The sequence below is a fragment of the Ahaetulla prasina genome, chromosome 6 (assembly GCF_028640845.1).
Source record: "Ahaetulla prasina isolate Xishuangbanna chromosome 6, ASM2864084v1, whole genome shotgun sequence".
Lineage (NCBI taxonomy): Eukaryota > Metazoa > Chordata > Lepidosauria > Squamata > Colubridae > Ahaetulla > Ahaetulla prasina.
In genome coordinates, this window is record NC_080544.1 from 7,894,732 (window position 1) to 7,909,109 (window position 14,378).

The 14,378-nt window shown below is 40.9% G+C and overlaps 1 protein-coding gene across 7 annotated transcripts in view; it reads left to right on the top strand.

Annotated features, from left to right (window-relative positions):
• The window catches only part of USP54 (ubiquitin specific peptidase 54), a 97,334-nt gene that overhangs the window by 50,461 nt on the left and 32,495 nt on the right, over positions 1–14,378 (top strand). For all 7 annotated transcript variants that reach the window (XM_058188566.1, XM_058188571.1, XM_058188572.1 and 4 more), the window contains 5 exons: positions 512–617; positions 3,294–3,440; positions 3,645–3,794; positions 6,719–6,884; positions 9,079–9,249. In XM_058188566.1, the coding sequence (XP_058044549.1) occupies positions 512–617; positions 3,294–3,440; positions 3,645–3,794; positions 6,719–6,884; positions 9,079–9,249 (740 nt within the window). The remainder of the gene's footprint in view (positions 1–511; positions 618–3,293; positions 3,441–3,644; positions 3,795–6,718; positions 6,885–9,078; positions 9,250–14,378) is intronic.

The following is a 14,378-nucleotide window of genomic DNA, read 5'->3' on the forward strand; positions in this document are numbered from 1 at the left end:
TCAACACTGACTTGAAGTAAATAATTAAATAATTAATTAAAGAAATTTATGCACCATTTCAAGGAAAATTCTGCTCAAATTACTAAGTAATTTCCTCCTTATTTCTGTTACTGTTTTCTTAACATTGTAAATTCTATGGAGAAAGTAGCTTGTCATTTTTCTTAATTTTTAAAAACTCACTATTCTTTCTTGGAATTGTCACATTAGTTACTTTACTTGAAGACATCAAAGGCTGTGCATTCATTGTACATAAAGCATCACAAATTTCAGCTCAGAATTGAATAGCAGACAGAGTGACCAGGAGATATGTCAGGTATTAAAATTCAATTTGCACTCCATTAGAAATCTTGCTTGATTGAGGCCTAGATTTTATTTAGGTGCACATTTGCTGAATCTGTAATATGAAATACTGTTCTTCCATGACAGATCTCAAGAAGCAGCAACAGATTTAAATATTGTTTATAAAGAAATATATTTTTATTCTTGTTTTATACTTTTTAAACATTTAAAGCAATCAGGCCATTTGCATGCTGGAAAGACGAGACAAGCCGACACCTGATATGTTTGGAGAGCTGCTACAAAATGCCAGCACAATGGGAGATATGAGAAACTGTCCGGTTTGTATACATCATTTATATTTACTAGAAAAAATAGCCCGAATGCGGGTGGGGGAGTATGCACTGAAGGCTGCTTTTGAGTTGAGAGGTTTTTAGTATGCAATGTGTCAGTACACGTAATTTTTTTTTCTATTTGCATTTATATCCCGCCCTTCTCCGAAGACTCAGGACGGCTCACACTATGTCAAGCAATAGTCTTCATCCATTTGTATATTATATACAAAGTCAACTTTTATTGCCCCCAACAATCTGGGTCCTCATTTTACCTACCTTATAAAGGATGGAAGGCTGAGTCAACCTTGGGCCTGGTGGGACTTGAACCTGCAGTAATTGCAGGCAGCTGCTGTTAATAACAGACTGCATTAGTCTGTTGAGCCACCAGAGGCCCATCCTCAAGTTACCACGACAGTTGAGTCCGAAATTTAAGTTGTTAAGGGAGTTTGCCCCGTTTTATGACTTTTCTCGCCACAGTTGTTAAGTGAATCATTGCATTTGTTTTTTTAGTAATGTTAAGTGAATCTGGCTTCTCCATTGACTTTGCTTGTCAGAAAGTCACAAAAGGGGATCACGTGACCCCAGGGCCAGTGGTGGGATTCAAGTCATTTAACAACCGGTTCTCTGCCCTCATGATTTCTTCCAACAACCAGTTTGCCAGACTGCTCAGAAAGTTAACAACCGGTTCTCCCGAAAGTGGTGCGAACCGGCTGAATCCCACCACTGCCTAGGACACTGTAACCGTCATAAATATGACTCAGTTGCCAAGAGTCTGAATTTTGATAACGTGACCATGGGGATGCTGCAACGGTCGTAAGTGTGAAAAATGGTCATAAGTCACTTTTTGCACGAACTGACTGAACTAAATGAACTGTTGTAAATTGAGGATTACCTATATAGGTAGTTATTGACTTAGAACCACAGTTGGGATAAGAATTTCCACTGCTAAGCAAGGCGGCGTGAGATACCCAATTATACAGTCATTTTTGCCACAGTTGTTAAGGAAATCATTGTGGTTGTTAAGTGAATCTCATGGTCATGAAGTGCCTGATCATGTGTCTGAGTGGGTGTTGGCGTGATCGTGACATTGTAACTTCTAACAGTCATTAAACAAATGGTAATTAGTCAAGGACTACATGTATACCAGGGGTGTCCAAACTTGGTCCCTTTAAGACTTTTGGACTTCAACTCCCAGAGTTCCTCAGCCAGCTTTGCTGGCTGAGGGACTCTGGGAGTTGAAGTCCAAAAGTCTTAAAGGGACCAAGTTTGGACACCCCTGATGTATACTAAACAGATTTATCATTGTATGTTACTCTGGGGCTTGAATTTGCACTGAAAATCCTTAGTCTAACTAAAAGAATATTTTTTTAGAAAGTGATGCATTCTCTGACAGGGCTTTTAAACGTATTGCAATCTCTTCCAATCTCTTTGTGCTGGAACAGCAGCTACAAAAAGTCTCACCTATGCCAGGTTGATAAAGCTATTCAGAGTGGGTAGGACAAAGTCCCACTGCCCTTGACCTACAGATGGATCTGTGTGCAGAAAGTATAAGGAGAGCAAGTTAGCCTTTTAGGTACTTTCTTTTTGATGCAGTAACGGAATATGGCTTCTGTTACACAATAGGCAGTTCAACAGAGCTGGAAACCAACCAGAACCAAGCCAAAATGGTTAAAACGAAATGATATTTATAAAAGTACCACAAATATTTCACTTCTAGAGTAAATTATATAATGAAAAATGTAGAGTCTGATTACTTAAAACCTAGCTTAACTCTAATATGCATATGTTCTCAAAAAGTCTTTATTTCAAAATTATCCTTTTTCTTACCATCGTTCTCTTTTAAATATTTTAATGAGGGGTCTTTGGTGCTCTCTGAGCTTGGTTGTTTTCTTACAAACATTTCATTACTAGCCAATACTGATGATGTTACCTAGTTTGGTAATGAAACATCTGAAAAAAAACAAGCAAGCTCAGATAATACCAAGGACCTTTCATTTCAACCCTGAGTTATAAACATTCTCCTTTGTTAGAAACAGTTTAATACATGCACAATATTCCTTTTAACATTTAGGAATATTTGAAAAATGTAATATATTTTATTTATTTTTTTGTTAAATTTATTTAATAAAAGATATAATTGACTTGAAATAAAATACAGTAGACTTTTATCACCTATCACCCAGTTAAACAAGGATCGCTGACTGTAGCGTTACAGATAAAGCAACAGGATGGATTTAAATTTAGGAAAATGTGATAGTACTTACTATGAGAAAAGATTTTTCTTAATCCTTTGGTTTTCAGCCCCTCTGAGTCACCACAATATAAATTTATCTTGCTGTGGGGCTACTCTAAGCGGGTTACTCCTGCTTATACTCTAGGTCGGGGTCTGCAAACTTGGCTCTTTTAAGACTTATGGACTTCAACTCCCAGAGTTCCTCAGCCAGCTGGCTGAGGACCTCTGGGAGTTGAAGTCCACAAGTCTTAAAAGAGCCAAGTTTGCAGACCCCTGCTCTAGGTGGTATACTTCTACGTCTTTCCACTATACGAATCAGTTGCATTTTCAGAAGTTTTTGTCTGAAACCAAGATATGTCATTGTTATCGGAAGATGAAGGCCTATAATACTAAATAAAAGAGGAATGTTTAAAACCACCAGGAATTAAATACATTGGGTTTCTTTTCAGAGCAATTGTGGAGAAAAAATCCGGATACGCCGAGTATTGATGAACTCTCCACAGATCATCACCATTGGACTGGTCTGGGACTCGGACCACTCCGATTTGGCAGAAGATGTCATTCATAGCCTGGGCACTTGCCTTAAACTGGGTGATGTGAGTCTTAAATCTTATGGCAATATGTACTTTCTTGTTTGACTGTGCTACTGTCTTTCATCTATATGTGCACGTTCGTGTTTCTGTGTTCTGGATTTATTTCAAACGTTTTTTCTTCAGCTTAAATAGTTACTTTTCAATAAGTAAATTTAAGTTTTAGAGAAATGCAAGAATTGTACTGAGATTATTCTTCCCTCCCTGAAGCTGTTCTTCAGAGTAACTGACGACAGAGCAAAACAATGTGAATTGTATTTGGTTGGAATGATCTGCTACTATGGAAAACATTACTCCACCTTTTTCTTTCAAACAAAGATTCGTATGTGGATGTATTTTGATGATGCCCATGTTAAAGAGGTAAGAAGTTTAGAGGGAAAAGAATAAAATGTTTGGATAGTCACAGTGTAAATCTATCTGGATTGTTTTCAGATGAGTTGATAAACTTCCAATTATTTGCCGGCCACTTTACGGTGAAACATTCCAGATAGGTTGCATCCACTGTTTCTAAAATATCAAAATGACACAAACACATTATTTAAGAGAGTAGGGCAGGATATATGTTGTCTGCCATGTTTCATTATGTCATGAGTTGTTATGCAAAGATCAAACAAAATAACATAGGATCCAGTACAATGCAGTGATGGTAAGACAGAAAATTTTAAACTCTTCTTGGGAGAAGAAGCGAATATCTTAGATCAGGTGTGTCTAGCCCTTGAGCTGCGTGTGTTCCTGGACAGTTCCTAATGTGGCCCCACAAGATCATAAACTTGTTAAAATTATTTTGTTTATGTACATTATATATTTTATATGCGGCCCAAGACAATTCCTCTTCACTCAATACAGCCCAGGCAAGCCAAGAAGTTGGACTCCTGTGTCATAAATAAGTAGTCTTTTATTACACACTGTAAGCCGCCCTGAGTCTTCGGAGAAGGGCGGGATGTAAATAAATAAATAAATAAATAAATAAATAAATAAATAAATTTGCTCTTCACTTATTTTAACCTGGATGCTTTCTATAGGGTTAATTTTTAGAGAGCCAGTTCGTTTATCATGACCCTGAGAGTACTGTGATTTTTTTTGGAGGGGGGATAGTGATATATGTGTGTGTGTGTGTGTGTATGTGTATACGCACATATATACATACACATACATATGTAAATACACACACACACACACACACACACATACACATATGGCTTTTTTTCTTTATTAACTTTTGACTTTTTCTCATATTTGAATGTTTACAGGTTTTTATTTATTTTTTTCTTCAGTATTTTCTATGGGCCTCTTTATTTTTTCTTATAAATTGCTAGCCTTTTTAAAATTTTCCTGATCTGGGGAAATAATAACAACAACTCAACAATATTCATTTTATGCTGGCTGGGAATTAACTAAATTTTGCAAACCTGCATCACAAACTAAGATCATCATTATGCAAAGATGTAAATTTCTATGATGCCCTGCTTCCAATTCAAAAGAATCATTTCAACCCCGAGGAGTTGAATATCACAAATATTTTATCCTTTATTGGAAACATTTTAAAACATGCAGGAAAGTTATAGTTTACTTGAAATAAAATAACCACAATCTCCTATCACCCAGTTAAACAAGGATTGCTGACTGCAATGTTACAGATAAAGTATCATGGTGGATTTTTATTTTTAGAAAGTGAGATGTGATTCCTGCCTTAGTTCTTATTAAGAGAAAAGGATTTTCTTGTTCATGTGGTTTTCAGTCCCTATGCATCACCACAGTATAAATGATTAGTTAGTTAATTTTGGGGCCATTGAGTCATAATGAAGTATTCTGTATAATTTATCTTTATCTTTGCCTTCTATTTCCCATTCATCAGATGTTCATTATAGATGAGTTTCTGCTTACTAAATAGCAATCACTCCATTGTTACAACACACAAATATAATATTTTTTTCCCTCAAATCTACAGGACTCCTAGTAATCATCTCCAGATCCATAATTCAAAAGTGTTTCTTGTTCTTCTCTCATTTTTTTCAAGAGCTAGGTTTCATAGCCATGTGTTACCACAGGAAAGAAAATTATATTAACTATTTTGATCTTTGTTATAATAGATGCATCCTTTCTCTTCATTATCTTGTCAAATCTGCATTGTCTTCTTCCATAGGGGGAATCTCAACTATGTTTTGTCCATCTTTTTTTATTCAAGAGCATAAGAAAACCTTAAATTCTTTATTGTCACATGTATTGTTCTTGAATAATGCTTTTAGCACCATAACATTTAACATTAACCCAGATTTTTTACTTTCATTTTTAATGTCATTATGACTACATGTTGATGTTAATAAAGTGAATAAATGTAAAACACATAAACACACATAAAACACAAAAACACATGAAGTGAATAAATGTATCTTTGGTTAGATATTTCAGAAGTGATATATCACTTCCACATAAATTGTCCAGTACTTACCTTGTTCAGAAATAATTTGTCCGAAATATTTGTATATTTCTATTTGTTGAAAATGATATAGCTCAATTCTGATCTACCCTTTCAATCTCTTATCAACTTTATGTTGGCAGCAGGTAAATCCCACCTTGAGGAAGATGGGCACTCTAGAAACATGAAATGTAAATAAACACATAAAATAAATTGGAAGAAGCAAGAAATTGAAAAGAACCTACAGAATTTTCAATAGATAACTGGATTAGGAAGTTATGAAAAATAAAAATTTACTCACAAACTGAGCTGTGCTAAGAGGTTGAATACACATACGCAAACACACACCTCTTCATTATGTAGTTTTGCTCTACAAACCACAATAGGATTATTATTATAATTATTATTTATTAAATTTTTATACCGCCCTTCTCCCAAGGGACTCAGGCCGGTGTACAGCCAAAAGATAAAAAACATAAAAAATATACAATTAAAACAACAATTTAAAACCGAGCATATTAGAAAAAAATCAAATTAATTGCTGCTGCTTGTTTTCAGACAGATCCTAGAAATTGAGTCTCTCTGTAAATGCTTGCTGTAGGTGTTATGCTATGTTTTGTAGTATGTTTTGTTATTTTAAGTTCTTAATGGAATAATCTTAAAGAGCTTTTTGAAGTTCTTTATCTTAAACTGGCACTGACCTTTAATGTAATATTTTGTTTGTATGTAATTAATATGTTATTTACAGCATAACAATTGTTTCCCATTGTCAGTTGGATTCTTGATCATCTATTTGTTAAGACCAATGTCTTTGTTGTACTTAATTGTATCAAAAATGACCCCCCATTACTTTTTAAAATATTTTCAGATAGGCCCTAAATGGAAAGATGTTGTTACTAAGTGCATTAAGGGTCATTACCAACCCTTGCTACTCCTTTATGCAGACCCAAGAGGAACTCCAGTATCAACCCAGAATCTATCCACACAGGATTTACCACAGTATAGCAGAACTTATTATGATAGTGAAGATTCAGGTAACCTTTTGAAGTTCCTCGTGTGTTTTTTGTAGTAATCAAGATATATGATATCCATATTAATGGTATTGGCAATAAGTGAAGACTTGTGAACTATCAGATATCAGCAAAATGGCACAGTGGAATTTAGCTCTTTGCCCACCTAAAATGTAACAAATTATACAAAAATAGCTTCATACGTTGTGCAGAAATTCAACTATTCAAAATACCATATGCATTTTTGTACATACAGTGGAAAATTATTAGAGGATTAACTAAAGACCTTTATGCTTTATTTTTCATAATGTTAAATATATAGTGAAGGCTATTGAATTACCTGCTAAATATCTGCTATCACTGGAAGATTTTAAGAAAAGACTGGATAGCCATTTGCCAGAAATGGTTGCATCGCTGCACCCCGAGACATTGGCCCAACCCGGCTGTGGCCGATGCCAACTTCGCTAACACGAGGCCTGCCGGGGTGGGAATGGGATCTGGGAGGAGGATACGATGGAAAGGGGGACAGGCCCGCAGCTGAGGAGTGAGCACGAATGGCAGCAGCTTCCTCCTCCTTCTCCTCATGTGACCCCCTGGCTGGCTGTTGTGGGGCTGGGAGGGCGCACACAAGCGGGGATACTCTCCTCAAGCGAGCGTCCTGGCTCAACCAAAATGTAGCGAAGGCGCGCAGGGTGGGCATGTTGACAGCTGACGGGCGAACGTATTTGGTGAGGTTGCTTCAGCTTTTTCTGAGTCTGATCCCTGGGGTGGGCGTGTGAGGTTCGGCGAGGCCAGTCCCCTTTTCCTGCTGCCCTGAGCGTCTTTACTCACTCACATCCAGCCCACTGGAGTTTGCTGCACCGAGGCAGGAATGAAACCCTGTCCCGCAGAGCCCGCTGCTGCTGGGCAATGGGCTCTGCTGAGAAGGACAACAATGAAGACAAGAAGAATGGTGAGGCTTTGCGCCAGCCGGCAGAGAGCAGGTCAAGCAGGCCAGGCTGGCTGGTTGGGGAGGGGGCAATCATTAGGTGGCTGCTTGAATGCCCCGACGGAAGCTGGAATTTGCCGCGCCGGGGGAGAAATGAGAAGCCCTGCTGTCCCATAGGGCCTGCCACTGCTTGAGTGGGGAGGACGAGGAGAAAAATGGTTGCTCAGTTGCCCCCCCCCTGGCTGTAGCAGCTTGAGTACCCCAACTAAAGTAGGGATTGCACGCGCTCACTCTCATACACACACACACACACACACATAGTTTGGAGAGCCCCCCTCCTCTCTGTCTCAGTCTGGCGGCAGTTGTGGCGCTTCAGTGCCTGGCTGGCAGGGTGCTCAGGTAAGCCAGTGTGGGGCATTGGGGGGCAGTTCCGCACCCCCTCGGCTTGCTTCATACTCATCCCCTCCTTGCTGCTCAGGTGTCACCCATACCGTAGCCAACAGTTTGGGTGCCCTGGCTGAAGATTACTCTACACACACACACACATACACACACACACTTGGATTCCTCTCTTGCTCTGTGTCTCTGTCTTGCCCCATTTGCATGCAAGCTTACTCCGTGTGAGGTCTCATTAAGTAGTTAAGTGGAAAGTAGTTGGGGGAGAGGGGAGGAGCAGGAGACCGGCAGACGCTTTTCCCGCCAAGAATAAAAGTTTCTGGGACCCTGACTCGGATGGGTGCCTGAATCTGCGTGATATAATAGACCCAGGAGCATCCATTCTTGGCACAAAAAGCCTTTCCCAGCCAACTCTCCTCTCCCTTCCTCAATGGCAAAGAAACAGAGAAATAAGAGACGAGACAGATGTTTGCAAGGTAAGTGATACAACAGCAAAAGTCACATTAATCAAAAGCATGCCAAATGCAAACTTTTACCTTTCAATAAAAAAGTTGTTTGATTCATTGAAATCTCTGTTATTGTGGATTTTTTTTCCCAGAGAAAAGACGTTAATCACGTATGACTTATTTTTTTCTAAACTAAAAACCTCATTATTCAGGTTAAATTGCCATGTTGGCACTTCACAATAAATAAATGGGTTTTGGGTTGCAGCTTGGGCACTCGGTCTCTAAAAGGTTTGATGGATGATGGAGATGGATTGCAAGATGTACATGCACAAATGCAGCCTTTTAGTGCTCGTTGAGCAACCTTTATTGTCTTAGAAATGTAATTAGAAATTAGGGTAAATGTATTTTTTCTCATTTTCTCAATTCTAATGTTCACTATTTTTAATAGGACGTGAACCTTCTATCTCAAGTGACACTAGAACAGATTCTTCTACAGACAGCTATCTGCATAAACATTCCCACCATGAATCAATGGTCAGCCATTTTTCTTCTGATTCTCAAGGAACTATCATTTATAATGTGGAAAATGATATGGCTTCGCAAAGCAGCAGGGACACAGGTAAACTTTTTTTTTTAAATTTAGGGCTGAAAATCATAGAATTCATGAGTAATAAACTCACCTGGATGTTGGCACAAAACAAGAACTCAGAATATATTCTTTTAACATTCATTGGATTCCCGCTTCAGTGATCCTTATTGTTGTCTGCAGTGACTAAGGTTAATGGAAATTAAAGTTCAGAAATATCTGAAACTTCACATGTTGGTTTCAATCAATTGAAAAAAGAGAAAATACTGTTTTCATTGTTCTTTCAGTAAGAATTCTCTTCTATTACAGTGCTCAAAAAAAGTTTTAATTTTTCTTTTCAATCATCCTTAATTTAGTGTGACAGAAAGAGGCAAACAAAGCACAAAACATTAAAGGGACACAGAAACTAACTCTGGCTTGTTTCTGTTTGCATTATTTATTCATGAGGATTCCTATTCTTGCTCATTTTAGAATTCTCATAACCTCCCCCATCCCAAACAATTATATTTCTCATTCTCTTAAAATAGGTAGCCTTATTACAACTCAGTAGACACAGGTACCATATCCCTGTGAAAGTTGTATATAGCATCCACTGACTTGCAGATATGAAAAAATAAAACAAAATAAATAATTTAGTCAAAGAAATAGACAGTTTTCAGGAACTCTCTATTTTTGTGAGAGATGCTACACACCATTGGCAAATATTTAGGCTGAAATATTAGCTGAAATTACACCCCAATGCCTTGTTGCTAGGTAAGTTTATTTACTTCTCTTCCCCAATATGTCAATTACTAAACATTTGAAGTAAAAATAGAACAATTGTGCTAATATGAAATGTTCTTACCTGTATCAGGAATAGACGATGGGTTGAAGAAGAACGATAAATATAATAAATGGAAGTAGGTCCATTCTGAAACATCTGTTGTTTAGAGCACCCTCTCCCAACTCAGGTTCTGCAAGATCCTGGGGTTCCAAGAGAGGTCACCAGGTTCTGTGAGAGATGTTGACTGGGAAAAAAGGCATGTAGTGGCAAGAAGGTAGGGGTGGGGGGGTGGCGGTTGTGATTAAAGAAAGTCTGGAGCCGAGGGAGTCCACTGTTCCTCAGATAGCTGGCTGTGAATCCCTCCTTGTGAAGTGGGGCCACCGGAATCAGATGGGGCTGTTGATCACGTACCTGGCTCCTTGCTGCGTGACTACAGCCCTACCTGAGCTACTAGAGGTGCTAGCTGGCGTGGCGGTTGAGATTCCCAGACTTTTGGTCTTGGGGGATTTCAACTTGCCATCAGCCGGCTTGTCATCAACGGTGGTTCAGGAGTTCCAGGCCTCCATGACGGCATTGGACCTGATTCAAGTAACTGATGGCCCTACACACATTGGGGGAGGCGCGCTAGACCTGATTTTTATCTCTGGTCAGTGGGTTAATGATCTGGATTTAGGAGATATAGTGAAGGAACCGTTGTCATGGTCAGATCATTTTCTTCTTCGCCTAGACTTTCGGACCGCCGCTCACCACCGCAGGGAGACGGAGCCAATGAGTTGGTTCCGTCCCAGGCGCCTGATGGACCCGGAGAGGTTCCTGACGGAGCTTGGGCCGTTCCCTGAGGATCTTACCCACGGCACGACTGAATAGAATAGAATTTTATTGGCCAAGTGTGATTGGACACACAAGGAATTTGTCTTGGTGCATATGCTCTCAGTGTTACATAAAAGAAAAGATACGTTCATCAAGGTACAACATTTACAACACAATTGATGATCAATATATCAATATAAATCATAAGGATTGCCAGCAACAAGTTATAGTCATACAGTCATAAGTGGAAAGAGATTGGTGATGGGAGCTATGAAACGATTAATAGTAGTGCAGATTCAGTAAATAGTCTGACAGTGTTGAGGGAATTATTTGTTTAGCAGAGTGATGGCCTTCGGGAAAAAACTGTTCTTGTGTCTAGTTGTTGTGCAGTGCTCTATAGCGTCGTTTTGAGGGTAGGAGTTGAAACAGTTTATGTCCAGGATGCGAGGGATCTGCAAATATTTTCACGGCCCTCTTCTTGATTCGTGCAGTATACAGGTTGAAGAACTGGTTGCGGCCTGGGAACGGGCTGCGGCTGGGGCTTTGGACTGTGTCGTGCCTTTGCGGCCTCTGACCCGGCGTAGATCTCAATTGGCTCCCTGGTTTTCCGAGGAGCTGAGAGAGATGAAACGCCGGAGAAGACGCCTAGAGAGTATTTGGAGGTCCAGCCGTTCCGAGGCTGATCGGACACTAGTGAGGTCTTATACTAAGACCTACCTAGTGGCAATGAGGGAGGCGAAACGCTCTTACATTTCCACCCTCATTGCATCGGCAGATAACCGCCCGGCCGCCTTGTTTCGGGTGACCAGTTCCCTCCTTCATCAAGAGGGACGGGATGACCCTTTACAAGGACGAGCTGAGGAGTTTAACGGTTATCTATACGATAAAATCGTTCAGCTTCGGGATAGTTTGGACCAAGATTGCGATGATCCAGCCGAGATGACGGAGACACGTCTTGTTGAGGCTATTTGGGATGAGTTTGATTCTGTGGCTCTCGAGGACGTGGACAGGTTGCTGGGGAGGTTACATGCAACTACATGTTTACTGGACCCGTGTCCTTCCTGGTTAGTGCTGGCTGCTCAGGAAGTGACACGAGGCTGGCTCCAGGGGATTATAAATGCTTCTTTGGGGGAAGGGGTTTTCCCCGTCGCCTTGAAAGAGGCGGTGGTGAGACCTCTCCTTAAGAAGCCTTCCCTGGACCCAGCTATTTTGGGAAATTACTGTCCAGTCTCCAACCTTCGCTTTGTGGCGCAGCTGACTGTTGGGGGCGAGTTAGTGGCCCCAAAGGAGGTGGTTCGCAACTTGGTCGTCCTCCTGGATGGACGGTTGTCCTTTGATGAACATCTGGCGGCCGTCTCCAGGAGGGCCTTCTACCAAGTTCGCTTGGTTCGCCAGTTCCTTGACTGGGATGCCTTATGCACAGTCACCCACGCTCTGGTTACGTCTCGGTTGGATTACTGCAATGCTCTCTACATGGGGCTGCCCTTGAGGTGCACCCGGAGGCTACAGTTAGTCCAGAATGCGGCTGCGCGAGTAGTAACGGGAGCCGCTCGTGGCTCCCACGTAACATCACTGCTCCGTAGTCTGCACTGGCTTCCTGTGGTCTTTCGGGTGCGCTTCAAGATTTTGGTTACCACCTTTAAAGTGCTCCATGGCTTAGGACCCGGGTACTTACGAGACCGCCTGCTGTTACCCTATGCCTCCCACCGACCCGTACGCTCACACACAGAGAGGGTCTCCTCAGGGTGCCGTCCGCCAAACAGTGTCGGCTGGTGACCCCCAGGAGTAGGGCCTTCTCTGTGGGAGCATCAATGCTCTGGAATTAACTTCCCCCTGGCCTACGTCAAGTACCTGATCTTCGGACCTTCCGTCGTGAGCTAAAAACACACTTATTTATTCAAGCGGGACTGGCATTATAGTTTTGATTTTAAATTGGGGTTTTATTAATATTTTTAAAATTTAAAATTTAAATTTTTAAATTATCAGCCTTTGTAATTTGCTATGTTTTTAATTGTTGGTTTTAATTGTATATATCTTGTTTCTTATCTTTGGCTGTACTTTGGGAGAAGGGCAGTATAAAAATTTGATAAATAAATAAATAAAAAAATAAAGAATTCTTTGCATGCTGTTTTCATGTGGTTGTAACCATTGTAAAACATGGATTGTGTAGTTTAGAAGTAAATTTCTTCTTATGCTACATGACCTCAATCAAGATCCTTTGGATCTATACAAAATTCTAGTGCAAGACCTAGTCTTTATTGGCTTGCAATCCCATTTTCTTGGCTAAGTGGCCTTCAATTTCATCAAAGCCGTAATTTGATAAGAATTGTGTTGAAGCAAAGAATGTCTTTACCTCAGCTTATCATTTTTAGAAATCTGAGATAGGTGACAATAATATCTTCTAAACCTTAAAAAAATGTAAACAACTAGTGGCTTTTAAGAAGAAAAATATAAGGGCCACCTGGGAACCATTTACTGAAGCAGTGAAGAAATAGAAGTCCGCTCTTTTCTGGCACCTAATATCTTATCAGGTTTCCAGAGCTTCTACCCCGTTAGATTCTCATATACCTCCTAAAGCCTGGGAGAACATATATTTTCAGAGGATCTGTGGAGATCCCTCATTGTAAGGATGAGGACTTATCTGAATGGCTCTCTCAGTATCAGCATCTGAACTTAAGACCATTATTGGCTAACTCAGGAGCGGGAAGGGTCCTGGAGCTGACTTTATTCTCTCACCGGTACACAACAGATACATTTGTCACTGCTGCCAGCTACGATATGCAGGTAGAAACACCTAACGATTGGAAAACTTTCTCTCTTGTCTGATACCATCCTCTCCCCTCTACATATTGGATGTTAAAGATAAAAAAGTACCGTTGGCTGAAAGGCTTTACTGCCATGATCCTGTTGTGTCTCGTCCGATTTCACCACCACAGCCAGGGTCTGCTTATCTGCTTCCGAACGCTGAAGAATGTCCTAGCATGCCTCCCGGCCCCAGCCCTGGCTCCATGCCCACACAGGCTGAGGAGGGGGCATCTCCCGGCCCCAGCCCTGGCTCCATGCCCAGACAGGCTGAAGAAGAGCAAGTATCTCCAGCCCCCAGCTCTGGCTCCATGCCCAGGCAAATGGAGCAACTAGACCCCTCCCCCTCCTCCACAGCATGTGAGCCTGAGGAAGGTCAATTACCAACAGCTGCCGATTGGAGTGACCCTCGCGTCAGAAGACTTGATAGGCGGAGGCAACAGAAGGAAGGGAGGGGCAGGCCTGGATAAGTGCTGAGTCATGGAGCCACACCCCATGGCCTATATAAAGGATCTGCTTTCTGGCATTCTCTGAGTCAGGCAAAGTCTAAACATATCTTGCTGAAGTCACTTTCTGGTCTCCTGCCTGCCCTGAGGACTTTGCTAGGACTTTGGCAGAGCTGCAGAGGCACACCTGATTCGGATTTCCCTGACCCGGCCTTCAGCAGAGGAGTGGGACACGACAGATCCGGAGAGGTGGAAATTACGCAACATCTTCTTCTATGTTGCTCCTTTTACAGAGGCATCTGAACCAGATTCATCCTACCTCTGATTAGTAGATATTCTGA